At 46.2% G+C, this 26784-nt stretch overlaps 2 protein-coding genes across 6 annotated transcripts in view; one reads left to right on the top strand and one right to left on the bottom strand.

Annotated features, from left to right (window-relative positions):
- The window catches only part of IL1RAP (interleukin 1 receptor accessory protein), a 45285-nt gene extending 42798 nt beyond the window's left edge, over positions 1 to 2487 (bottom strand). For 2 of the 3 annotated variants that reach the window (XM_080409435.1, XM_080409434.1), the window contains exon 1: positions 2076 to 2299. The gene's annotated coding sequence lies outside the window, so the exon portion shown is untranslated. Of the gene's footprint in view, positions 1 to 2075; positions 2300 to 2349 lie in introns of those variants that run through there. The other variant, XM_080409433.1, reaches the window with a different exon arrangement.
- A 143-nt stretch (positions 2488 to 2630) lies between these two features.
- Positions 2631 to 26784, top strand: part of TMEM207 (transmembrane protein 207) — a 28183-nt gene continuing 4029 nt past the window's right edge. For 2 of the 3 annotated variants that reach the window (XM_080409445.1, XM_080409444.1), the window contains exon 1: positions 2631 to 24597. In XM_080409445.1, the coding sequence (XP_080265571.1) occupies positions 24551 to 24597 (47 nt within the window). In that variant the 5' untranslated portion in view covers positions 2631 to 24550. The other variant, XM_080409446.1, reaches the window with a different exon arrangement.

Here is a 26784-nt window from a genome sequence, read left to right as displayed (position 1 = left end):
AAGCATTCCCCGTTGCTGTATGATGAAAAGGAAGACTGGACAGCATGGATGTTCACAGATATCTGAACACATTCACATGCTGGTTATAATCTTCCCAACTGTCTACCTTGCTAATGCAACCTGTGCTCTAAGGGCCAAGCTGGGACACCCCTCCCACACCACCAGCTGTAAGGGTTATCTTTGTGTTAAGTTTTGCAAGTCAGAGTCTTTCTGAAATGGGAAGACATTTGACAGCCAGTGGGGGACCCAGGACAGATGGGGGAAGAAATATGAATCACATGCCTGTCAAAATAACCAACATAAAAATCCAAACATAACAATAAGCGAGAAGGAATAAAAGGACATGTTCTGGCCTCTTATTCTGAAGGAGTGAAATGCTTCTTCCCTAGCGCTGGCATCATGCACATACAGGTCTTGAAGGAATACAGCTGAGAAACTCTCTGCCTCTTGGCAGACTGATACTATGAGCTCAAGCTACATCCACAGACATGGAAAGAAAGTCACAGGGCTGTGCGCATATAGACCTGACCTCTACCTTGCACAGAGTTGTTGCATTAGAAATGTAGCATCTCAGCTCACAGCTCCCTGCTTCACCTCCACGCAGCCACTCCACTTTCCAGCTTAACGTGTCCTGATCGTTTCAGTGCCCTGCACGCTTCCTACCACCCCAGGTCCTCACAGCTGTACCCTCCACATGCTTTGTTATCTTGCGCCTTTAATTGCTCCTACAGAGGAGGTGTTCCCAGTGACAGCAACAACTCCATACTTACTCCCAGGGAAGGGGAGTACCTGGGTGGTAGAGCTTAATCCTCCCCACCTGCCCTCCCCTGCTCACCACAGGCAGGCAATGGAGGCAGAAAGCAGGACCCTTCCTAGCACCAAGCCCGCCCACCAGAAAGTCCTTGGGCTGGAGAGATGCTCTCCATGCAAACAGGAGAGGCTTTTCCTGCAAGGAACACAAGACAGCAAGTAAATCTTCCAGAGCTGCCAAAAGCAACCTGTTATAAATGGCCCTCTAAGTTATGAGATATGGACTCTGCACAGCACAGTTAATAAATAACACCCCACAATCCTTCTGTCTATGGAAGTGTAAGTGTAAGCCAGTTCTGCTTACCCAAGAGGGGGCACAGTTAAAAATGGAGTGTTAGAAAAATAGTACTTTTTAATTACATAGCAAATAACTTTTCAAAAAAGGATAAGGAGCTTGCTGCAACCTCCCAAACCCATCAGTAAAAAGCCTTTCCTAGGACAACAAAACTAAATGCACAGAACAAAAGCTGTAAGAGAAAACCTGTAAGAAAAATAGAATTTTATCCCAGCACTACAACCAGCTGTTCACAAAGCAGAGGCTAGGATGGAAAGCGAGAGCATGCATGCGAGAGCTTATTTATTTTGCAAGTATTTATAATCCGGTTTACAGCAGCATCCTAAGGCCCCGAGATGAGGATCCTGTTGTGCCAAGCACCACACAGACACTCGCCGAGAAACCTGCCCAAGCCGAGGAACAAGCGCTGCCACTGTAACGAAAGGAAGCGACCCCAGCACCCGAAGCACCGGAGCCTTTACGGTCTTTTTTTTCCTCCCCTTCCTTTCCAAGGAAGCATTCCCGCCGCCCAGCTTCCACCCCGATCCCCCCAACGCCTCGCACGAGGGGCGGCCGCCCCCACCGTCCCCCTGGACGTGCCTCTTCCACTTCATTTCCCTGCGGCGGCTGAACCCCCCCCCCGCCCCCCCATTCCGTGGACGGTTCGGCCGCAGAAGCGAACAGGTATCAGGGGCTCGCGTCTGCGACGCGAATGGAAATGAAAGCCGCGCCCGCCGTCACAGGCAGCGCTCCAGCCGGGGGGGTCCCAATTCCCCTGCCCCAAGGGAGGGCACCTAAGCGAGCCGCTCCGCGTTTCGGGCGCCAGAGGCCCGGCCGGCCCGGCTGCCGAGACGGCGGGTCACGCACCCCGCTCCCGCGGCTCGGGCTCGCCTTCGCACCGGCTGCGTCCCCCGCCGAGAGGCTGCGGAGGGGCCCCGGCAGCAGCACCGCGCCCGCCCGCCCCCGCCGGCCGGCGCACGGCCGCTCTCACCGCGCAGAGGCGTCCCTGCCCGGGAGGCGCCGGGCGCTGCCGCCGCCGCCGCGGAGGCTCCTCGGGCTCTGCCGAGCGGTTCGTCTTCGTCCCGCCCTTTCCTCGCTGCGCGCCGCCTCGCCCCGCGCCGCGCCGCCGCCTCCGCCACAAACTTTCCCTCCGAGTGCGGGGAAGTTCACGGCCGGGCCGGGCCGCCCCCCCCGCTCCGCCGCGCCTCCCTCCCGGCCCCGGGCACACGCGTGTCCCGCTCGCGGCCCCGCGCGCCGCGCATCACCTGAGGGCGCGGGGAGCGCGCGCGGCTCTGCCCCGCGCTCTCTTCTTCCTGCTGCTGCTGCTGCTGCTCCTCCTCCCGCGCGCCCCCCGCGCCCCCTACCGCACGGGGAGCGCTCCCCGGCCGGCGGGGGTGCCCCCGGCCCCGCGGGGGGGTGTCACTGCGGAAGCCGGGGGGGGGCCGGGGCGGGGAGCGAGCGAGGCGGAGGCGGGCCGGTGAGGCGGGAGGCGCCGCGATGTCCCTCTGGCAGTTGCGGGGTCCTGCCGGGCGGAGGCGGGTTGGGCGGCGAGCGCGGGCCGCGGCTCCCTCTCCTGGCCTGAGCCGGGCTGCGGGCGCGGGGGGGCGGGCAGCGGCCCCGGGACACCCGCAGCCGTTGCAGCCCGGCCGCCGCCTGCCTGGGTACCGCGGGCCGGCGTGCGGAGCCTGCTGCTGCGGCCCCTGCGCTGCCAGCGAGTCGCTGCCCGCCCCCCGAAAACGGGGTCCCCCCCTCCCCGCCGCGGTGCGCTGGGGGGAAGGGCTCGGGGGCCAGAGCCCGGCCCCGCACAGCGCCTGGGCGCTGCCGTGCTCGTCCCAGGGCAGTGGCACTTGCTGCTACCGCAGCCGCGGGTGCAGCGCGGACGGAGCTGAATTTGTTGATAAATGAGGAGCGGGCACCTGAAACAGACTGCGAGGGAAACGGTGGGGAGGCCAAGCGGAAAAAGAATCTGCAGAAATTTGGGCTGGCAACTTCAGGAGAACATGGCCAGCCATAGCCAGCGCAGCCCCCCTCTAGCGCAGGAGTGCCCTTGCCCGGGTCAAGGAGCCACCTCAGGCTGGCCAGGAGGTTCTTCCATCCTGGCAGTGAGCGACCTGGCCTTACTCGTGCTTTTGTCACCTCTTGGCAGCCTGACAGTGGAGCGACATGTCTGGACACAAAGCCTTTAGCACTGAGAAAATTGCTGTCGGTTTTAAACTGCTGCAGCACTTCTTAGCACTATTGGCTACAAGACTTGGACCGAGTTCAGTATTTCAGTTGTTATCCCCAGGAGGTGGCTCCAGGATACCTCAGAGGCCAAATTTCATTCCACCCCATGAGGCTCCTCTGCAAAAATCGTGTCCTGGAGAGCAAGACCTGGCCAGGGCACCTGGCGCACCTCACACAGACTCTCCCGGCACGCGTCTTCCCTGCTGGGCCCTGTGAGGCACCACTGCACACACCCTACTGCTGTGAAAGGGGGTCTTTGCCCTCGCCTGCCCACCCCAGCTCCAGCTCCCCGAGGTGGACACACCTGAAGTTCTCCCCCACCCCGAGGAGGAGCGGCGGTGGCCTGGCTGTGCCACAGGGCGTGAAGGAGCTGCAGTGAGAGGCCAGTGCTGTTCCTGCTGCTCTGGCAGGAATCTTCCTCCTGCACCTTCTCTCCCCTGCTCTTCCCAGGGCTCTGGCACAGCAAAATTAGGCAGAAAGTTTCTTATCTCAGCAGCTTTCATGTCCTGGTGGTGAATGCCCTTGAAAATCTGCCTACTTGGCTTGTGCTTAGCTCTGCTCAAGCCATCTCTAAACCAAATCCGTCAGAGTATTAAAGTAACTTGTTAAGGCAGAGCTCTGTGTAGACTAATTTGCCCCACTCTTAGGGCAGATTAGTCCATGTTTTGCTCTATGCTATCCACACAGCTCCTGGATCCAAGCTATCTTGTCTGGAGCTACTTTAGGTATCTGTATACTCATCTGCATTACTGAATATAGGCAAAACTGGAATAGCAAGGCACATTTTGTGAGCTGTATTTTCCAACATACAGAGAAATATGCACCTGAAGTCTTCTGTTGAAACACAACAGTCCACTTTTCTCATAGAAGATGAAATAACAAAAGGATTGCATATTTCAGTCAGGATATTTAATGCAGCTGTGGGAGTAGCTCAGCTGCTCCGGTGATGGTTACAGGAATTAAATAATAATAATAATGATACCTTGTTCTATGTAATATCTGCCATCCATAGATACAAATCTGGGATAGGACATGTCATTATTCTTGTTTGGGAGGATCCAGGCACTGTTGCAATACTGGTAAGGCAGGTTAACAGTCATCAACGCATATGCCCTGGGAAATCCGTACTGTTGCAAAATCCTGGCCTGCCAGTGCAAATTAGGTTCTTTAGGCCAGTGTCATTAATTTTCTCTGATTTTGAAAGGAAGCCAGAATTCAACTTTAGACTTCATTGAAAGGTTCATGAATTACAGTTCAAGACCAAGTTTCCAGAGATTGTTTTAAGGCTACAGCTGATAGAAAAATCCCAAACCACACCTGCTTATTGTGTTTTCATGGGAAAGGTTTCAAACTCTTTTTGCTTATAGATGAAAAGGATCAACAATTCCCTACTGTAAAATAAGGGTAATATTGCTCACTTGGGCTCAGTGCTGTCATAAGGATTATTTTGGTATTGCTATTTTTTTCTCCCATCCTCTTTCCACACTTGTGCATACTATTTCTGTGCAGGTTAAAATGCAACACAGTTACACCCTAGACTGAATTATACTACATTTTGAAGAGCAATTCAGTAAACAGAAAACATTTTTTAAGCACAAAAAAGCAGCATTGTGCTGCTTTTTTTTGGGCGGGGAGCAAAGATTAGCCCTACTAAGTGAAACCGCAGGGGGGACATAAATAGCAGAGGAATGTGTTGGTGTTTAGCCAGGACGCTGGAGCTGCAGGCATTGGGACTGCTGTGAAAATATTCCACAAATCTTCAGTAACAAGTGGCCAAAGGCCTTGGTTTGCTGCTGTTCTACTCCAGTTAGACAATTTAGAGCTAGAAGCACAGGAGGAGCCTGGATCTTAGAGCCCAGTTCTCCACTATGTCAGGCACAGTGTTATTTATGGTCTTTTTCATGAAAGGATCATGCTCCAACTTAAAACAAGTTTGTGTTTTCTGCCCATTACGCCTTCTGGGAGATTCTCTCAGACTGTCCATGCCCCTGATGGTCAGGAACTTTTGTGTCATTTCTATCACCAGTTTATTCCCGCATATTCTGGCACCAGCATCGGCTCTCATTTCAGTAGCTGTTTTGCTCACCATTCCTTATTCAGGCATTTTTATGGAGGTGGTTCTTGCCTCCTTTTCCCCCCTGAGCTACACGAGACTGGCTTTTCAATCTTCTTTCCTAAATGACTCTCAATTCACCTCAGACCTTTTCCCTCCATCTGCTCTGGTTTCAATTAATCTTAAAGTGCATATGGATGACGAAAAGTAGTTATAGTATTAAATGGGAGGAGATCTCGCTTATGCTTCATACAGTGACATTAAAGTCCCCGCTTCTCACTGAAATATCTTACCTGGTAATCCCAAAATTGCATTTATCCTTCCGCAAATAAGCTGTAGTGGTGCCCTCATATTTCTCCTCGATTTTTGCTTGCAATACTAAGTTCCCAAGCTGGATCAGAAATCTGTTACTATTCTCCTGTCAGTTCCCGATTCTCTTGTATTTGTCCCAGCTCTCAGCCTGCACATGGTTTTCTGGTTTGTTTGTTCTTAGCCAGCGTTTCTGATGCTGGGAGATGAAGGTGGTTTCATAACCCCTAAAAGACACGTTCCTGCTTGTTACTTTACTCACACCCACCTAACCCATTTTTCCTCCTTCCTAGTTCAGGAAACAAGCCCTAGACTACATATAATTATAGTCTGTGTAGTTATAAATGAATGTGCCTTCTGTGTTTTACACCTACATTTTAACTGGCATTGAGAAGGGCACGCCTGATAACCTAAGATACAGGACATAGAAGAAACAGGAGAATGACAGGCGTCTCTAACACAGCAGCACATGGACCTCCCATCTGCTTCTGTCAAGGAAGCTGAGGTTACTCGCATATGGGTGTAAGGGTTGAATATTTTCTGCTGAAACCATTTTCCAGCAAGGAACTTGTGCCTGGCTGCGCAGGCATGTATGGCTTTCAGACAGGTATGCCCTGCTCGTTCACCAAAATGTACGAGGAGTTGCAATTGTACCTGTGTCAGGAGAGCTTGACTAATGCAGATCATGTATTCTTTGCCATATTGACTATGTCCACACCAGATCTCAAACCATGTCACTCCCCGGTGAAGCATGTGGTGTGAACCACTATAAAAACCTTGCTCAACAAGGAGGGATCAGAAACATGGCTTCGTTACGAGTTCATCTACGTTTATTCCTAAGGATGTAGCGAACAGCTGTTGTCCATGTTAATGTGCAAAATACCATTAGGGTTTCTTCCTCTGTGTTACCGTGGTGGTGGCACTGTTGATGCAAATGGTTCTCAAATGGAAACTTGTCCTTACATGACTTGCACCTAAGTCCATTCAAATCTGTCACAAATGTTTTGATACAGCCTAAGGCTGGAGATATTTTCCAGTCCTATGAGTCTGTGTTTCATACAAGCTGAAACTATTTCAAATCAGCAACAGAGAGGAGTATCTTCTCATGCTGCTAAAGGCTTCAACTTTTGGCAGGTATCTGACCCGCAAGTGCACACATTGGACACAGTTTGTGTTTAGGATGCCTGAACATCCTTCTGCACAACACATTCTAACATACGAAATCTGTATAAATTGCCTGACCATGGAGTTTGCAGGGACACTTCAACAGTGTTGACATTTCAGATGGGCATGACCAGCATCTGTCTCAAACAGTCTTTGAAGAAAGCATCTAACCTAGGCGTTAATTAGCTGCAGCTTACCTCGCTTGCTCACTGATGCCAGTGAGAAGCGGCACGCTGTCAGCAGATTAATAAAGTTAGATGATCTGAATACAGCCATGGTCGTCTAGGCAATTTCCTACTGCTGGGTATTTCTAACTGGAGTCGTCTCTGGAGTCGTTTTCACACACCTTACTTCTCTGGCTGATGGTCCACTGACACCATTGCAAAAGGGAAAAGGCACCAAAGTGACACACTATCTTTCCTGGGTAAATGGAGCCAATTAAAAGATCTTAACAAAGTAGGAAAAGCCTTAATATGTCGTGTTTTTATCCTACCTAATTATAAATGCTCTTCCTGTCTTGACATAAATTTATACAGAAGTTTTGATGCTTTAATAGGTTTTCAATAGTCTTTTTCTGAACAAAACCCAGCTTTTTTGGGTAACTGTCTGATGAGGAAGTGCAATGGTTATGGAAAAAAAGAGAGCATCATGTCTGGTGAAGGAAAAAAATTCCATTAGCACATTCCAAAAGCTTATTATTATAATCAATAACAGTTTACTTTTTCCCCAGAAAATGCACGATCATTCTGCAGAATGGCCTTTTAAATCTTTGATTTCACTTCAGTAGTGATGAAGCAACATTAACCTTTAGACTCTCAGTTTATCTGTGCATAAGTTAAGGATTTCTTAAGGAAAACAATCCTTTTGTGTAACTCTTAGAAAGGTTACACAAGCAACAGAAGATTTTAGAAGCAAACTCAAGAAGCTGCAGAAAACCTTACACAATCCCTGGAGAGGGCAGTTGCAGGTTAGCAAGGCCTTGATGTGAGGCGATGCTGTGATGTTCCTTGCCAAAATCGGGAATTCCTCCATAACAGGCTGGCGTGTTTTAACCCAAGGCCAGGACCCTCTCTGCCCTCGTTAATCAGCGCTGCGCTGATGGAGCTGTAGCAGTTCACACTGGTGGAGGTTTATGGCAACATTGAGCGCTGTGGTTAGGCAGAATACCCGTCTGCACAAAGAGTGATTCCTGGCATCCTTGCAGCTTGTTTCCCAGGTTAGTGTATTTCCAGGCATTTGAAAGTTCGTTTCTCTTAATAGCTGCTATCCATCATTATAAAAATGAGCATAACAGACGAAGCAGAATGGCCAGTTTTGCTCTAACTCCATTGACCTCACTGGATTTACATTAGAGAAGACTTTGGAGTAATAAATTTGCATTTGCACAATTACTAGGAATGTGCTATAATTCCTCCCACCCTGGCTGCTATTGATTTCCCGGGTGCCAGATCAGCCCAGCGCAGCCCCATGCAGCTGCAGCAGACCAGCTCTGGTGGCTGGAGCAGGGGGACGTGTGGGCTTTGGTGGCACCATGTTGCAGTGGGTGGTTGCGGGTGGCTTCTGCGAAAGGCCCGCCCCACCCCTTTATCATTACCTCCTGAAGCACCAGCGAGGCAAGTTTCTGCAGCAGTCTACTGGCAGATGCAGGAAGGGTGAAATAGCCTAATAGATCAATCCATTTTTAAATGGAAATCGATGTGATTATAAATGCTATCCTGAGCTCTGTGAAAGCAGAGGGAAGAACTCAGAGATGCTCCTGGTACCTTCTAGTCCTGGGTTTCCACATCTCTCTTCAAGAGAAAATCAGAAGTCCTTAAGACTCTTTTCTTTCCTGTAGCAAGAAGAGGGATTGAGCCAAATTTTGCAAAGGTGCAAGAAATGTTATTATTAGCCTCACAGGGCATAAGAAGCTTGGACAAAAGTTTCTGAAGGAATGGGTGAGCCACAGGAACATTTCACTAATTGTGAATTGTATTCAGAGAACAGCTGTAAAGATCAGCAGAGGAAGTATTCAATTCGTATGAAAAACGATGAAAGGATGCTGCCTGCATGTGTGGGTATAGCAAGCTACAGCTCTCACAGGAATGTGGGCACCTTGAGGAAAACGCTTTGGTTAGGGCATTAATTACTGCTATGTAATTTAACCAAAAAAAGACTGAATTCAGTCAACAGAAGTTGGATAGATGTCTAGGCAGCCTTAAGACACAAGCCACACTTACGGAAACTTTTTTATTTGGAAGCAGATCACCCACCTGCCTCTTCCTTATGAAATGAGAGATCTTAAAGATCACTGAAGAGGAGGGAATCAAGAGCAACGCATTTGTTAGCAAGTCATAAATTTGCAGGGAGAAAGTGAGGGGAGCAGAAAAAGAATGAACTTGAATTTCACAAGGGCGAGAGGCACCCTCGAACCCCAGCAGTTGCTCGGCTTATGGCAGAGAGCCATCAACTGGGAGATGCAAAATCGCAAAGCAGCATCTGACAATGAAGTTCACAAGCCGTTAACCAGCAATGTAAGGATGTGCTCCGCGGGCTGCAAGCTAAACGACCTCCCAGGTTCAACACTTAGTCTCCATAATATGCCAGATAAACTTCTGAAGAGAGTAATTGGCCAAAAGGAAATTAACAATAAACCCTATGATGGAAGTCAATGCTCCTGGGAACTTTTATTATTTTTTCAGTTAAATTTCTCTGTATTATTATTTCTCTGTGTATAGCATGGATGAAAGATCCTGGGTGAACTGAAGTCCTCTGCCCATCCTCAGCAGGCTGAAATTAGAGGACGCTTCAAAGCAAGGTTGCTCATTCTGGTAAACATAAAATCTTCATCTGATCTGAAACAAAAGGTGTCCTTTCATGACTGAGCTACTCAACTTTTTTTAAAAAGCATTTAAAATACTTTAAATTTGCATTTTTTTTCTTTAAGATTTGACTTCTATTTCAAGCACATTAAAATTCTCCCCTTCGCTCCTTTTTAGTCGAAACTCTTCACTGAATTCTTCTTCAGTTTATAAATAGTGTTGGTCCCTCTAAACTATCATTTTTGTGACTTTCATATTTCTGGAAAAAAGGCGCTGCTATTATTAGTCACCTACAGTCTTCAAGATATTACCCAAAGTATTGTCAAACAACTCTGTTCCACTGTTACTGGGAGAGCACCCTACTAAATGGATGGGTTTTATTTGACCAGTCACTTCAGACAGATTTCTCAATCACAGTTGTGCAATCAGTTAGCAAATTAATTGGAGGTTGAAAATGCCCTTAGAGGAAATTTCCAGTTTGTTCTCACATGGTTGTGTGCTCCCAGCTGCCATTGTCTCAGCTGAGCCCAAATCACCATGTTCCGGTTCACCAGGAATGACGACTGTCCATAGGACAGGAGGTGCGTGTGAGATCCCAGCCTGACAGACAAGCACATTGCATTGGGCCATACTAAGTCAGGAGAAAGTTGTGTGCCTGATGCTACAGCGTAACACGAGGAATTTAATGTTGCTGATGCAAACATGGGTTATGGGGAGGGAGCTGTTTTGACAGGAGCTGTGACTCCCCATCACTTTCCAGATGTAGCTGTGCATACTGTCTGGCAGGTGCCTGCCCTGAGCTCCACTTTCCTGCTCTTGCCACACCTGAGATATAACTACAACCTATGCCACCTGTATTTAAGTGATGTTTAGAGTACAAGTTTTATCACAATCAAGATCTAAATAAAAGTTCTCCCTTGCAATGGGTGATAGTAGAAAAGGTAATAGAAAACAAATGTTTGCTAGCAAGCCACTTAATTGTAATCTGGGCTTCCTCATGAGGATGAATGTGGGGCTGCAACTCTTCCCCATGAACACTCTGCTCTGCTGCTGAAAAGAGATTTCCTTAAGCTTTTTATCCGGTGAAATCACCTAACCTATCATTTTCAGGCATGACATTTTTCTGCTCACACATGCTGTCACTTGTTCTGTGGGGTTATTTCTCGTGCAAACCAAAATAGTTCCTGATTTAAAATGTTCCTCAACCTGACTATTCACATGATAAATGACATAATGAAGTCGCATTCGTTAGCACCAGAAGCAAACTCCAAAATAGAACCAGACAATTACTAAACAAACATTCTGTAATTATCTTTTCTTTCCTGACCAGCTGAACGATGAAGAAAGTGGCAATGTGTGAAGCTCGTGATTAGAGCTGGTCATTTAGGCAAGAAAGAACATTGGATTCAAGTGTATTTCATCAATCAGAGTGTGGAGGGAGCTGGTTTCAGCTGATGGGACCAATATTGTGGTGGATGTAGATTGTTTTCCCAGCATTGACTCCCACTGACTTCCCTTTTTATACTTTCAGTCTGCCTCCTACATCACTTCTTGCAGACTTCTCTGGCTTGTTTTCTTCTACCTTGCTTTAATAATTAATTCCATCGCTTTTGGCATGCCCTTGACTTTCAGCCATTACCAACACCTTGATGTAAATCTTTGGGATTTATTTACATGTCACACAATATATTACATTATACATGTTGGAATACTACACGGAGGTGTTGGCAAGTAGGCATATCCTCATCAGAACTGCAAGAGTCTTTTACAGACCTTTGTCAGTCCTTCTGTGGAGCTCATTAGACCATTATCTGGCAACATAATAAAAGCAGTCTTATTCTGAGGCACACCATTATTTCATTTACAGAATGATCATAATTAGATTCTGCTCATTAGGACTTCATCACTTAGTCTACGATGGGAACCTGTATAAATCTTAATTAAAAGAAAAAAAATTGCTTGTTTAAACATGGGTTTAACCTTAAATACTACCTCTACAAATTAAGGACATGCTTAAGTGCTTTTTTACATATAGCGAGGATAACACCTGATTACTTGCCCAAGCAAAAGAAATGTCCCAAATGTTTGAGACAAAACAGCTCAGAGATGCTGTATCTGCTTGTGAAAGAATTCTTGTGGTTTGGGCTCTGAGTAACTCTGGGCTGACACCTCTGCTCTGTGTATCGGACATCCAGTCCCCAAGGGCCATGGCTACCCCAGAAATGTTGATGGTGGAGGCATTTTGTGGCGATGCAGAGGAGGAGCACACAGCAAGGAGGGCTCAGGGGAGCTTCTGCATGGTGCACTGTGGCTGAGCAGCCGCGGGGTCCCTTTCGCACTGCCTGGTGGTAGAGGGGCAGAAAGTTCAGTTTCTGAATATGCCATTCTGGCAAACACACCCTTTGTTGAATGAAGAATCAGTTTATTTCCATGTGAAGCACGAATTGTCGCTAGGGAATAATCCTGAAGGCAAGAGTCTGAAGTTTAAGAATTATTTGTTAAAAATATTTGGCGTGTATTTACAAAGAGCAAGGCACAGCCAACAACTCAAAAACTGCAATGCAGGGTGAAATTCTGTCATTCTTGAAAGTACTTATGATAGATATTATTGTTAGTTTAACTCCTTATGAGCCCTAACAAGGGAGCGTTTGGCACTATGAAGTTTTGCAGCTCTGTGGAACAGGGTCTCTGGCACAACTATCCCACAAGTCCTCGCTGGGGCTTGCAATGTCTCTTGACAGTGAAAAACCAAGCAAGGTGGATTGCTAGAGATTTGCCTAGAGCAGTAGTATGTACACCCAGTGTAGCAGAGCTGATGAATCCCGCAGGCCTCTTATGTGCCTGCCTGCAGAGGAAAGGAGCTGTTGCAAAGCCGCAGGGAGCAGCTCCCTATTTTTCTCTCCCACTGTAGCCAGGTGTGCTTGTATTTCTGCAAGTAGCTGGGTGAGTCCTTTGCATTTCAGATATATATCCAAAGGGCATATGCTTTTGTTGTTGCTGGTAGCATCTGTCATCTCTTCCTGAAACAACTCTCCAGACGTGAGGTAGATAAAATTTGGTGGTGTTATGGATAAAATCAACCACTGCTAGTTTCTGTAACAAAATAAGGAACTCCCCAGCCTTGCATTCATCACAAAGAAGAAGGTTTAATATGCAAAGCAATAATTCACAAGGAATTTGTTGTCCTCTTTCCATTAACCTTTAAGATTAGCCTAGAGATATGTGGAAGATCAGTCCTTTCCTCCTCCCATCGTTGTGCTTTGGTACAGTGTCTGGGGCTTTACTTGGTAAGGAGCTACTGGGAAAAGACAGTTTTATCTTATGTTGCTTTGTAATAAGGGGTGGATTAAAGATACAAGCACAGCTACTTCATCACTGTGACCTAATGACATTCAGTAAATATAGGTGCTTTGAGCTACTTTGATTCCAAGAGCAGAGGGAACTATGATTGATTAAATCTTCAGTGTTTAAGATCAAAACTAAAGTCAGGGGGATGCTGCAAAAGGTCCAGAAAACTGCAGGAAATACTGACTGAAAATCACTTCAAGTGTTAGGGAGCATCTCATCCTCCCAATGCCCAGGGAAATAATTTTTAATAACTTTTTTTACCAGTCAGTATTATCAAACTAATTCTGCTGGCAGACTTTATTCTGGTCTTCCCCATTTCTATGTGCTTGGCAGATTATGCAATATCAGATCAAATATTATTTCTCAAGGATTCATGCCTCGTGGTTTGAAGATGTAACACCCAAGTGGAAGTGCTGTGGCAGGAGTGGAACTGCCTGGTGAGAGGAGGGAATCGCAGAAGCAAGCAGAGCTGCTGGCTCGTGGCCCTACTGCCCAGTTCTCAGACACACGAGTGTACCTGGGAGCAGTGGAATTTTTTAGTTTTGAAAATTAATATAAAAAGTGGAAGCATTGGTCTAAGACCACTTAAAATCAGATTTGGGCGGTTTTGCCTTTTTTTCTGGTGAGTACCACCAACCCCCTTTTCATGCTGAACCACTTCCAGTGCAATATACAGTCAGTTTTCTAGAAGCCTTATGTAAGGGTTGAATTGGCCAGGTCTTGAGAATAGTGTATAAAACTAAAACTTAGGAGATTGCAAATATAAAAATCAATCAGATTTTTTATTTCCTTACTTTGTGAAAATCTCTTTTGCTATTTTTTTAAACAAAACTATTGAGTATGGCCCACTTTGCTTTTTTCCCCAAAATTATCATCTTAGTAAAAAGCAGAAATTTCTGTCTCTCTCTGCATACAAATGATTGTTTTCAGCTGTGATTTCATAATTCTGAAGGGAATTAATGAGTAAAGAAGAGCTCTTCATAATGCATGTGTATGTCTGTATATAGATATTATATTGCTTATTTATTATTTATGTCGCAAGAGCTTATTAGAAACATCGCTCTATCTTTTTCTTTGAAAATACTAATTTGGAAAAATAACTGACCCGTCTCTCCATCTTTTCCCTTTCAGTGACAGCTCAGGTCCCTTTTTGTGACCCCACGGTGGGCTTCAGTGCGATGCCCTAGCCTGTGCCATGCATGGGCTGGGAGCTGGAGGGCCTGACTCATTCTCATAGTTCCAGTTGCTGGTACATCTGAAACCTGCTGTATGGCACCAGATGAGTCATTTTGTTCCTTGTGTCTGCTCTAGCCCTCCCCTGCAGCGAGGAGAGGGACTCGGACAAACACGGGATGCAGTCCACGGCCCCCACGGAGGCAGACCCGCCTGTGTGCTGCACCGGCCCCGCGCTGCCTCGAGGAAAGCCTCCATCGCTCCCCAGTGAGCTGGGACTTGAGATTTTAGCATCCTGCTGACAATGCTTAGTCTTTTGAGGTATCAAGACACAGCGGGCTCTTTTGATTAAAAATAGGTCAAGATTTAATGGAAATGAAGATACATTTTCAGATGTGCAGAAATTTGAATCAGCATCGAACCCTCCTTCCCGCCCCCCCCCCCCCCCCGCCCCCCCCCATTTGATGCTTGCAAAATTTCTGGATTTCTGGAGTCAATGGTGACCCAATAATGCAATAAAGCTCTCCCCTCACCATCCCCATCCCCAGAAAATTTCCTGAAGTTTTATACATCATTTCACACATCACTAAGTAAACACCCTCCTTGCCATCACTGGCCTGATGGAGACTTACTGCATTATTGTGTAAAGCAGAAGGATTATGATATGAAATGCAAATAGAGGGGCACAGGCAGTTTCAGTATCCTTGAGGTATCTCTGCCAGGAGCATGGAAAGCAGTTCAATTTCAAGTGTAATGAGATTAATTTGCCAGTCACTTTTATTGAACCTTTTGTGATTTTGCTGTTCTCTCCACAATTGCAAGTCTTGACTAATAAATAGTGTTATTATATATAATAGGGAACATTTCCATGTCTCTGTGTGCTGTGTGGCTGGAGAGAGTAGACTTCAGCTTGATTTTTTTAGTATTTTACAATTAGATGACCAGGCATTTAGTGTTCAAACCTGTTTGGTGGAGGTTTCCAATCATGGCTCCTTAGCAACTGAAGTAATGTTAAATTAAATTGATTAATGATGCTCTAAAAAAAAATGAAGAACTCCAGCAGAGAGATTAATTTGTGATGCCCTTTTAAGAAAGATTTACGTGATGTGATGTGCATTTGCTATCTGCCAAGTGCAATTCTTCATCACCTGCATACACAAGCTTTGAGGTACTGTTTTCTGATGAAGTGTAAAGTTAAATCTACTTACCCTTCCCAGCTGGTAAGGAAAGATCTACCCCTTTGTTAATGCTCTTCCTCTCACCCTTGGTTGCAGCCCTGGGGGGTCCTGGCCAGCCTGGGAGATGGCAAAGCATCACTCAAGGCACAGACCAGCTGTCGGGTGCTGGGACATCTCATCTCCTAATGCCCCCAGCCCTGATGCTACGGATGAACGCCCTCCAGCACCGGTTTCTGCAATGCTGTTCCACTTCTCTTCATTTTCAAGATACTGAACTTTTAAACAAAACAGAACCACAGTGTCCGCACCCCAAACCCTGTTTCATCATCCCTCCTTTGTGCTTTCCTCCTCAGTTTAATCATTTTAATAATTTAAACCATAGTTTGAATGCAGCACATGGAAGACATTGAGACCAAACCCATTCATTTTTTGGTGATGAGAGGGCCTGTTCCCTTGCTCAGAGGGCCAGGCAGCATGTCCCTGCTTCCTGGAAGCTGGTCCTCCATGTAGGCTTTCATGTCAGGCAGTGCTGAGACAGACCAGTGAGGGGTGGGAGCAGGAGGAATGAGGTTTGGGGTGGACCTCGTGCACAGTGAGGTGATGCTGTGCCTACATTTCCTGCCTGCCATTATGTACCTGGAGAGGGGGAACAAATTGATGCTCGGGCCAACACAAAGCTGCAGGTGCTTTTTGAGGGCTGAGCTCCCTGACCATTTCCATGGCTTTCCTCTGGACTGTCCTGATATGTGCCACTGCCCTGCCATGATTTCCAGTTCCTTCACAGTGAAGATGCTAGTAAAAAGCTACTTGTTTTATACCCTCCAGTTCCCTTTTTCTTTTCACTGATTGCTTTATATTGCAGGCAGTCCTTCTGACATGTGCACTTAATCAGTTTGTGACAGGAAGATGGGTCAATGGGCAAGCTCCGAATAAACAGCAAGAGCCCAGATTGGAAATAGAGATTGCTCTGCTGAGCACAGTTCCGGTGTTCTGGTTCCCACTATGGCCAGAGGAAAGTAAGTGTGTAATTATGAGTTATTTTTCTTCTGTACCTCTGTTAGTGTGAATCTAGTTTATGCATCAGAATGGAAAGGCTTTCCAAAAAATACTTCATTGTTCTGCAAATTCTCCTTTTCCGCAGTGATGTCCAATTTCTTTCTGAATTGTGCTTGGCTCTTGTCCTCAATAATTTTCAACAGCCTTGTATTTCATGGGGCATTTATATACTGGCTGTAAAATTTTTGATGGGCTTTAAAAGTTGGATTAAAGGATTTGACACCCACGAAGTACCTGCCAGTTGGCTGCCAGTACTTTCTAGCTTCATTGCTTTCTGCTGTTGCTATCAAGCAAATTCTTGCCCAGAAAATATTTCCTATTTACCTTAATGGCAGTGATTCTCAAAGTGTCTTGAGGCTCTTCATTGATAAAGACTGAAACAACAATCCCAGGCTGTCCTACATCAAATCAACACATCCACTTCCATGGGATTGCACAGTCTTGAGCTGTGCCCCAGTCCTTTCCCCTAAAGCCAAAGACATTAGAGATGGAAGCAGCCACCTCCAGGTTAGTTATTCCATCTCCAGGTGAACTAGTCCATCCTTAGGTTAGGTGGTTTCCCAGTCAACATAGAGCTGAACTTTACAAGCTATTCTCCACTCCCCTTCTTAAAGGTTGTACAGCAGGACTTATCCCTGCTCCTCACTCTGCAAGTGTAACCCACAGACTAATTAATAGGTCATTTGCTCCTGACAGTCACCTCTTGCCTCTCATGACAGTCATCTGTGATCTTTCCCTACTATGAACAATGGCCTTCCGATATCTGTGCAGAGTATTAAATGCCCATGGAGTCTGTGCAGGCAAAACCTTCTTTCTGACTCAAAACCACAGTCTTCCTAGCATTGTTTGCCCTACAGCTTGCAAAACCCCAGACCATGGGTCATCAATGAAGTACAGGAAGCCCAGCTGACCCACTGATTTTGGTGGAGTGGATCTGTTTCAGTGCAATGTTCCTACTGTCCTGTTGATTTTTAGAAAATGTCATCAAAGTATTCCTAGACTTCTTGTGAGACCCAAGAGAATAGGTGTTTTGTCATGGAGCAGAGAAGAGTTTGTGGCTCCCTCTCACTTCCAAAGTCACCACCCCTGAATTCTGTTTGTACTCTTTTGGATGAAGCCCTGCATTCCCTTCACTTCATGCTGTCCTCAAGCTCTTCAGGCAGACAGCAGCTCTGTCACAACTGGGTGTGTTGCTGGAACTTACCTTCCTTCAAGAAAGACAATTTCCAAGTAAAAATATACTTGGAATAATTCTAGATTTGTTGAATCAAGTGTTTAACATCAAGAGGTAACGTATGCTCTATTTTATATAGAAAACAATTTTCCCTGCCAGATGAAATCTTAGGGCAGAGTATTTCTTATTTTATGTAGCTGCTTGGCCATTTCTTTATCTTGGGATTAATGGTGATGGTGTAATTTAGATTCTGTAACAACTTGAGACAGATGGATTTACAGAGTTATCAGTCCAGCCACATACAGGCAGCTTTGCTTTAATTGAATTTAGTGCCGAGGAAAGGAAGAACTTGATGAAAGTCCTTCTCCACCTGCCTTGAGAATAAAGGTCCAGCCGAGGCAGGACCAGCACACTTTGCCTTTATTGCCAGTGCAGGCAGTAACGGCAGGTGGGGTGGCAGAGGAACAGTACCTGGGCATGCTGTCACAGCCTGCACCGAGCAGGAGGGAGGTCTGCTGCCTTGTGGTGCCCATCCCAGGGCTTCAGCTGGCAGACTTGTGAAGCAGTCCAAGGGGAGCTTATAGCTCACTTAGCAAGTCCGTACTGGAAGTGCATTTGTTTGCATCATCTAATTTCCTAAAGAAACAGGACAGCATGATCATATGACTGATGAACTGATGTCCATCCATCTCATTCCTATGGCTCCACAAACTGCTGGCCATTTTCAGTCTCGTTTGAATCACTTCAAATCACTCAAACATAACAGTGACTTCCCAGAAGTTTAGAAAAGTAGCTGACCAGTAGAAAAGAGAGAAGTTTAAGGCTCCCCTAAGAAGGAGGACACATCAAATACAAGGATGTTGGGACAATATGAGTCTGGGGCTGTCAAGCTGAAACCTTGAGTGAGAAAGGACCATCTTCCTGACCAGGACCAGCTTCTCAGCTTTACCCACCACAGCAGAAATGCCAGTCTCCCTGCTGCCTCATTCAAAGCCTGGCCACCCTCTCTTTTTTTCTCCCTGTGTTGGCAGGAGATCTGCGAGTACATCACCATGTGCCATTTCAAGCTTCATTTGAATAAGCGTCCCGTATAATAGACTTTTATAGCTCTCTTTCTATGAATTCTAAATTAACACAACTAATTAAAATGTTCCAAAGTTTTATGTAAATAACTAATTAGCATTTGAGAAGGAATAGTAAATTCACAGATGGTTGTGCTCCATTCAGGGCCCACTCTGCTCACACTGGCTGTAGCCAGTGCAGTGTTGGGCCGCTGGTGCAACATCCTCCCTGGCACGAGCGGACTGCCTGGATTTCACCCCAAGGATGACCCAGCACCATCCGTCCTGCCTGCAGGCAGCAGGAACTCTGCATCTTGCAGGATTAAGCCCATTCTTTCTGTCCCTGAGACCAGGGTTGCAAGAGAAGAAGGGCATGGAAGCATGGATGAGAACCTCAAGGAAGATGGGGTCTGTGCACAGGAGATGAGTGGGTGTCTCAGCTGTGTATTTCAGTGTTTGTACTGGTGTTGCTCTGTTGCTCCAAGGATGTTCTTCTAGGAAGTCTTCCTCAGGTAGACCTTTTAAGTGTGCAAGCTATGGTACTTAACACAACACAGCTGAACCTCAGTGCTCCTGGGTTCCAGTCCCAGCACTGCCACCAAGACCCTGGAAGACTCTGTTCTGTCACTCAAACACCGTGCCCAAGCATTGCAAGAGGCAACATAAGCTAAATATTTTCTTCTTCTCTCATAGCATTGGGGCTAATTGATGTCTGTAGCACACTGGAGAGATTCAGGGAGAGGCTGTGCAACAATAATAACTTGTAAAAATGGGGTCATTTAAAAAAATAGATCCATAACTAATGCTGACTACCATCCAGGTAGAAGCAAGAAGAGCATCGGTTCTCCTACATTCAGGCTCATATGTATCAGGAGCCTTATACTTATACAGCCCTTAGCATCCTGTACATCTAATTGCTATAAAAGCACCAAAAAAACCTTCCTGCAAATGCAAAGAAAGAGTTTACAAAAGTAGCCAGTTGGATTTTTTTGTTATAGAAGAGGGAAATTCTCATCAGAGCATATGGGAAAAGAGATCATTTCCCCCTCCTGTTAAATAAGTCCTACATAACTCCCCTCACCTGTTTTAATAGCAGCTCTGAATGTTTGCACCTTTTGCTTCCAGGGCTGCAAAGATCTGTGGGAGATGGAGGGTTTATAAAAACCTGCTTCAGGTCAACATAAGGCTTTCCAGTGGATTTGAGCCAGATTCCTAGGGTGGGAGAGTTGAGTTTGGGGAGATTCATATTCCTAGGACAACAGTGCTTGGCTAGGGGGGAAATTATGGGAGCAGAAGCAGAAGTCAGTGGGCAAATGAAAGAGTGAGTTTTAAGGGACATGTTAAAAGAAAGAAGTGTGACAGAGCCTGGCTGTTAGAATGTGTTGAATTTAAATGTAAGAGTGTGTTCTTCAGACATGTAATCAGGGGAAGATATAAAACTGGGAGATTAAGTGAAACTGTAAAGCTGGTTGGGGAATTTGCAAGGTGAGAGGGAGAAAGCGCTATGCTAAGTATGCCTCTTGTATTATTGGTAATCCCTGTCTGCCCTGGAAGAATCCCCCATCTCTCTCCATTTGTTTATACGTGCAGCAAACTCCTGCAGAGCAGGGAGGAAGATGCAGGCTCTCTCCATCTGGTCTTCCAGCCAGCATTTTTCACCCCGGTGGCAGCTTGGAGAGGAGGTGAGCCGAGCTGGGTGGCTGGAGGGCAGCCTGGCTGTGCTATGGGGCTCTGGGAGCAGATGTGGAGCGGGAGCAAACCCAGAGGAGCCTCATCGTTTCATCCCTACCCTAGTCCCACCCGTGCTGCTGCAGCATGCTTGGGGACCCCAAGGCAGGTGGGTACACAGCATCAATTCACCATGTTCCCAGGCAGAGCATTTGACTTTTTACCTGTCACAAAAGGAAAGTTAGAGACAGCCTGCTGTGCTGTTTCTTGACGCTCTAAGTGCTGATACAAGCCCTCCCTGATGCTGGGTACAGAGGCATTTGGCTGCAGCCTGTCCTGAGCTGACTCTGCCTGCAAGAAATGAGGGTCTGAAATCCCTGCTTCTCCCTGCCTGAAGCCCAGGTGGGCTGGCGGTGCTTGACAGGGGACAGGCTGCACCTGGGGCTGCCAGCAATTCAAAATAAACCTATAATGGGCAACTGGCAAGCATTCAAGATGCAAGGTAAGGCTTTAAGCTGTCAACTTTGGCAACAGTCAGGAGGTATTTGGAAAATCTGAGGAAGCTTTAGGCTGAAATGTTAGCAGGTGCCTTCACTTAAGGGCACAGCACATTGAGTCTTTGAGGTCTGGGTGTTGCAGGAGGCACCAAGAGATGTGTATGTGTCCCTGTGGGCCCTCTCGCAGAGCTCACCCCCAGACCATGGGGCTTCTTAGCAAAATAGCGTGTGTGCCAGCTGATAATGACCAGCAGCATGGTGTATTTCAGCATTCATTGCTAAGTGGTTCTGCCTGGAAAATTGACTTGAAAATGTGTTTCAGGATGTGCCAGATATTCTCATGCTAATTTCTCAGCCAAAACCTCCCATGTGGTGTCCAATGTGATATCAGTAACTCAAAGGCAGGGGAAAATGAAGCCTCTATCTGCTTTCAAGCAATTTATTCTCCTTTTGTCTTTTTACATCCAGCAGCTAAGTAAATTACAGGGATTAAAATACAAAAGACATTTAATTTTTTAACTGTAATTTCTTAGCTCCTGGCAACAGAATGACGAAAAAGAAGAGAAATTAAGAAAAAGAATTATATGCCAAATATAATTTCTAATGATTAAAATACAAATACAATTTTAACTGATTAAAAGTGAGAGGACCTGTTTGAGCACAAAGAAACAGCAGCAGGCTTCAGGATTCAAGTAGCTGTAATCAGCTTCAATTTCACATTAAAAAAACCAAAGGGAAAATTTCTGCTGGTGATTACTTTGACTGTATTTCTGGTATACTTCATCCTTCTCTTTATTCAAGCTGCTTTTAATTTTATCAGCTTCATTCTTAATTCTGCTTTTCTGTTCCTCAAGTCTCAAGGGTTATCCAGCCCTTTGAACTGATTTCTGACATGCTCTGTGGGAGGCATGGTGCCTATCTGGAGAGCTTGTGAGATGAAAGGTCTCTTATACTCTTTTCCCAGGTGGGCTGTAATACACAGAAGTTCGTGGTTACGTGGGAAGTCAGTGACAGAGCTGGGAATTATATCAAGTCCTAATGTCCGAACCAGAAATAAGAGAAGCGAAACTCCTATTTAGTCCTCAGGTGCAGTAGATCTTAAAATGTAATTCTGAGCTCTGAATTCTCCCATAAAACCAAACAACTGCTAGGCTTAGCCCAAATCCTGTTATTTTGACACCTTATTTTTTTTAGTCTCCAACTTAGGTTTTCAAAACAAAACTCAAACTAGGGTGGGGGGAAGGGGAAACCACTTCTCTAAATTCTTTCAGCTTCTCATTGCCCCCCCCCAACACAGCTCTCAGTAAAACACTGCACGCTGTTTTCTGTTTTCAATCGTGAAAGCAGTCAGTACCAAAGCCATCGGCACAGACGAGGCTTTCTGGAAAGGTGCACTTCTCAAAGGTGCTTTCCCCTGTGAATTCCAGAGCAAGAAAGCTCCTGCCTAAATCCTTTAATGTATGCTCAGTATTTCAGTCATTGCAGTATTTATTTCAGGTGTTTGTTACAGGGTTGGAACAGGGGTATTTGGACGATTCACAGCAATTTCTCGTAACAGTTCAGTAGAATTTATACTTTGGATAGTTTTAAAGTTTTAACTTCCTGTGAATGTGTGATTTAAGGGTTTGAGGACTCCATGAGCACCTATGTGTTGAAGACAGTTTTTAGTAGTTCTCAGTCTGGGGTATGCATGAGCATATAGGAGAAATCCCTGTTACGAATAACTAATCTAAAAGGAGATTACTTTTCCTTTAGATTTCTGCCAGGCAAAAGGTTTCACTGAGCTCATTCTCTGCTGGATTTTCCCTACTGATACACAGAGACAAACAAAAGGGGCTCTCTGGACCATCCAGAACAGTGGAGGTAGATGCAGTTGCCTCAGATCTGAGGGTGACCTGCAAAGCCTTGCTCCTGGGGAGGATGCAGCAGAACAATGTCATTCTTGTTTGCACTCATTTAAATCAGTGCCCGGAGTCTTTCCTTCCCCACTGTGCAGCACGTCCCCCGCACAGGCTCACAAAGGGCTGTATTCATCAGTGAGCAGCAACTAGTTATAATCCTTTTGAAAGACAACAGGCTGTGCCAGCTCTACCAAGGCTTGTTTTAGAGTTCATCCTTCCTCGCTCACGCAAGCCTGGGGCTGTGTTGGCTGACTCCTGTGCATGCGGGTGGGTTTGAGGGTCTAAGGACCAACTGGGGTGGTTTCCATGGAGTGGGAAAGGACTCCCTGGGTCAGCAACTCGCATTGAAGTGTTTACGTCCCCTGTGGGAGCTAGATGACTTCCATCCCGGGAGCGATTTGATTTTGCACCCACATTCTTCCCGCAGACAAGCTGCTGCACAACCTTGCTGCTCCGGATGGGGTGAACTTTCTTTGCTTTTCAAGCCTCAATTTATTCATGGCCAGTTTGCTCCCATTTGTTCCCATGCCAGCACTGGCCATTAGCTTAAATAGCTCTCCACAGCGCTGGATTTATTCATCTCAGTGTGTTTGTAGGGAGCAAGCAGCTCCTTGCAGCTTTCATTTTGTGAGGACAAGATTGAAGCTGCTTTAGTTCTGTTGCAGAGGCAATGCTCAGTCCTCAGTCTTCTGTATTACCCAGCTCTTCTCTGGGGCTGAGCTATATTTGCCTGCCCTGAGTCTTCCTCAGACAGGCTGGGAGAGATGATCACAGCCTGACTGAGCCTAGGTGTTGAGGATGCAGCTGTAGCTACAGAAGCAAAGACTGAGCCAGCCACGGCAGGTGAAGTCAAGTAGGGAGGGGAGAGCTCCCAGTGGACTTGGGTTAGAGGAAAAGTTAATTGTGGTGGTGCTGAGAAAACACTGACATAAAAAAAGCTAATGCATGCTTAATTAATACTCAATTGTCAACCTTAATGCAGAAAGCAGGGATGCCCTGCCTTTCCTTGTCTCCCACATCGCTCCTCTGTGCATTCTCCATCCTGTCCCGTGTCCTTCCCTGTGTCTGTCCCACCTCTTCTCCTGCCAGTGTCCTTCCTTGCTTTCTTTCCAGAAAGTCTTTCACAGTCCCATTCTGAACTGTACCGGGAGGCTGGTCAGCAGTTAGGGAGGTGATTGCTTTCCCGAAAGTCATCCCCAGAGCCACCAAATGCTCTGAAGGCAGCTAAGGAAGAGCTTTAAACAGGTTTAAACTGTTAGCTGTGCTTATGAGCTGCCCGGGGCTCTGTGTGGATTCCTGTTTGCCAGTGAATTCCCACCCACTTTCACCAAAATCCAGAGATCCCCAGGGTGTTGCCTGAAATTTTGGCAAAACAAAAGCATGACTGGAAATTGTTGTATGACACTCAAGCAAGCAAAGGCCATCACTTCTAGAGTACATACATACAAGAATGAGCTCAGTTCCTGAAATTTAGAACCCCTAATCTGACCTTGGCCCTGTCAGACTTGACAAGTTAAATTGGCTTCTCCCAGATTCTTCCTGTCTCCCAGTCTTGCATACCCTCTCATGAAGCCCGGCAAGGGCCAGCCCCCAGTGGAGGTGGTTTCTGTGGCAACTCTAAAAGTCACCCTTTGGATGGTCGTAGAACTGTAGATCTTCCTCCCATCGAAAGGACAAGGCACTTTAAGCAAAGAGTTAATGGACAATCATAAGTTGCTCTATGTTGCAGTGGTCCCTGTTGCTGCCTGGAAGATGCATTTGTCACCTAGCAACGATATAAGGTGATGAGGAAACAACAGATTTTTAATCTAATGGCCAACATCTACCAGAGAGCAGCCACCCAAGTCCACTGATGAGATGGATATAATTGATCGAGGAGGCAAGAGATACGAAACTCTTCATCGGTAAGTGAATGAGGAGGAGGGAGCAGAGGTTATCTTCATGTATGTATATGTGTGCATATATCTCCTTATCAGGGGGAATGACAAAAAGCCTAGAAAAATCCCTCAGACTGGAGGTAGCCCTTGGACACAGAGCTACCCAGAAGATGAGTGTCTTGGTATTGCAAAACCCCAAAGACAGCGGTGTCTCAGTAGACAAGGAGTGGGCAGGAGGGCTCACAGCCCGCCATGGGTTTCAGTGCAGAGCTCCTCTGGGATTTTGGTGTCAGGTCTTGGCTGCCTTAGAGCAAGTGCTGGTGCTCTCTGTGACAGTCACATATTTGAGATGCTCAGTAGATCATGGACAAGGGGACTTCTCCTGCTGAAGCAGCAGCTCTTTTCAGTATTGGGATCATGCCTGAAGCAAAAGACAGGGCTGCTGGTGGATCCCCTCTTAGCCAAGTCTCTCTGCTTTTAACATCATTACCAAGAATACAGGGACAGGCTCCACGAATTGCCACCACTGCTGGAAACCTCTGTGTGGGACCAGCCAGCAGAAAACTCCAAAGTTTGCCTTGAGGAGTGGCAGAATTCAGTTCTTCCCCTTTTCTTCTAGAAACAGAACAGATACTCGGTGTTATTTTTCAGTACCAGGAGCTCATTGTGGTACCTGCCCCCCGAAATACCAGGGATGATCCATTCGGTAGCTCTAAATTGGAACTACCCTGGGTGCTGGCTTGAGGGAAGTAATTGTGAGAGGAAGAAATTGAAATTAGTTCACTGATGGATGATCTCTTTGAAGCCTGAAATTGTAAGAGTCACAAGGTTCCCAGCAAAGCTGTGCACATTTTTATACTGCAGGAGCTTTTTCTTTTAAGATAACAGCTAAGAAATTGGTTTGGCAATTTACTGTTGAGCAAAATTGAAAAGGATGGGTCTGAACCAGGACACCAACATGTCCAGACCATTTATTTTGTGTAGCACATGCACTTAGCACCATTATGAGAGATGGTTTCTGAGAGGGCATCGTTTCAGAGGCTTGCCTTTAATTAGCAGGGAGCTGAAAGTAAACATTTGAGAACACCAGGGTTTGGCTTGGGCTTATGCAAAACTTTAACAATAAATAACAAACCTAGGTTGAGTATGTGTATCAGAGTTGGTCAGACTTCTTGACCTTTTAGTTGAAGCAAAGCCACAGAGGTATATCTCAAGAGCAGCTTAGCTTTGCCAATCATTACTGAAGTAATGGCATCACAACGTAATGCTTAACTTCTGGGAGTGATGGCTAAACATATTCACGGCAACACCCTTTGTGTTAAATCTGGAAAAACCGCAGTTAATGGTTCATTTCAGCCATGGGCTGTAAACTTCAGTGACAATCTATTACTGACTGCCGAACAAATTGGGATCGTCTGTTCTGTGGTGATCACAGCTATGGTACAAACCATCTTCCACCCGCTTTTAACTTGTCATCTGGATGTATCCATTAGGATCAAATCAGTCCTTATATTGTGCAATGAAATTTCGTATCCCTTATGAGAACCATTGGGAATGTGTTATTATTTCAGATGCATTTCCCCAGCAAACCAAGCCCTGGCACCAGCATAACAGCAGTAGAGGTGCCGGTGGTCGTTGTCCCTGGCTGGGAAGAGTATTCTTCACCCTTGGTGCATGTTTGAGGTGGTAGGCACAGTGCATAGGAGGTGGTTGGACGTAGCTCTGTCTTTTGTGTAACGCCAGAATTGCAGCTGAAGGCAGTATGTAATGAAAGCATGGATTCAAAACACTGTCTCCAGTGATTCTTTATTTGTAGCAGGTCCTGTTAAATACAGCAGTGGGTTAATATGGAACTAAGCTTCAGCAACAGGAATTTGTGAACAGCTCTGAAAATACCAAAACAACTGCAAGGTGCTGACCTTAAACTAGTGTTCCTCTAACTTCCAGCAGCTGTTTGAGTGTGTCCATGCAAACCCAAATTAATTCCCTGGCTAGCAGTGATTTCTAAAGTGCGGAAAGCCATTGGGTAACGTGTCCTCTGGCTGAAGGCAGAATATGCAGGGAAGTTTTAAAAGCTCCAAATTACAGAGGTAAAACCCTGTTGCAAACAAAGCTCTTCCCACGTTTCTGCTGCTAGTGATGTGGAGACCTGCAGCTTTGTGTTTCACTTCATGGATCATCGGAACTGGAGTTCTGTGTTTAACCTTCTTCCAG

Source organism: Falco punctatus (assembly GCF_963210335.1).
Source record: "Falco punctatus genome assembly, chromosome: 13".
Lineage (NCBI taxonomy): Eukaryota > Metazoa > Chordata > Aves > Falconiformes > Falconidae > Falco > Falco punctatus.
Note: the sequence above shows the minus strand (reverse complement) of the source record. Positions and strands in the feature narration are given on the sequence as shown.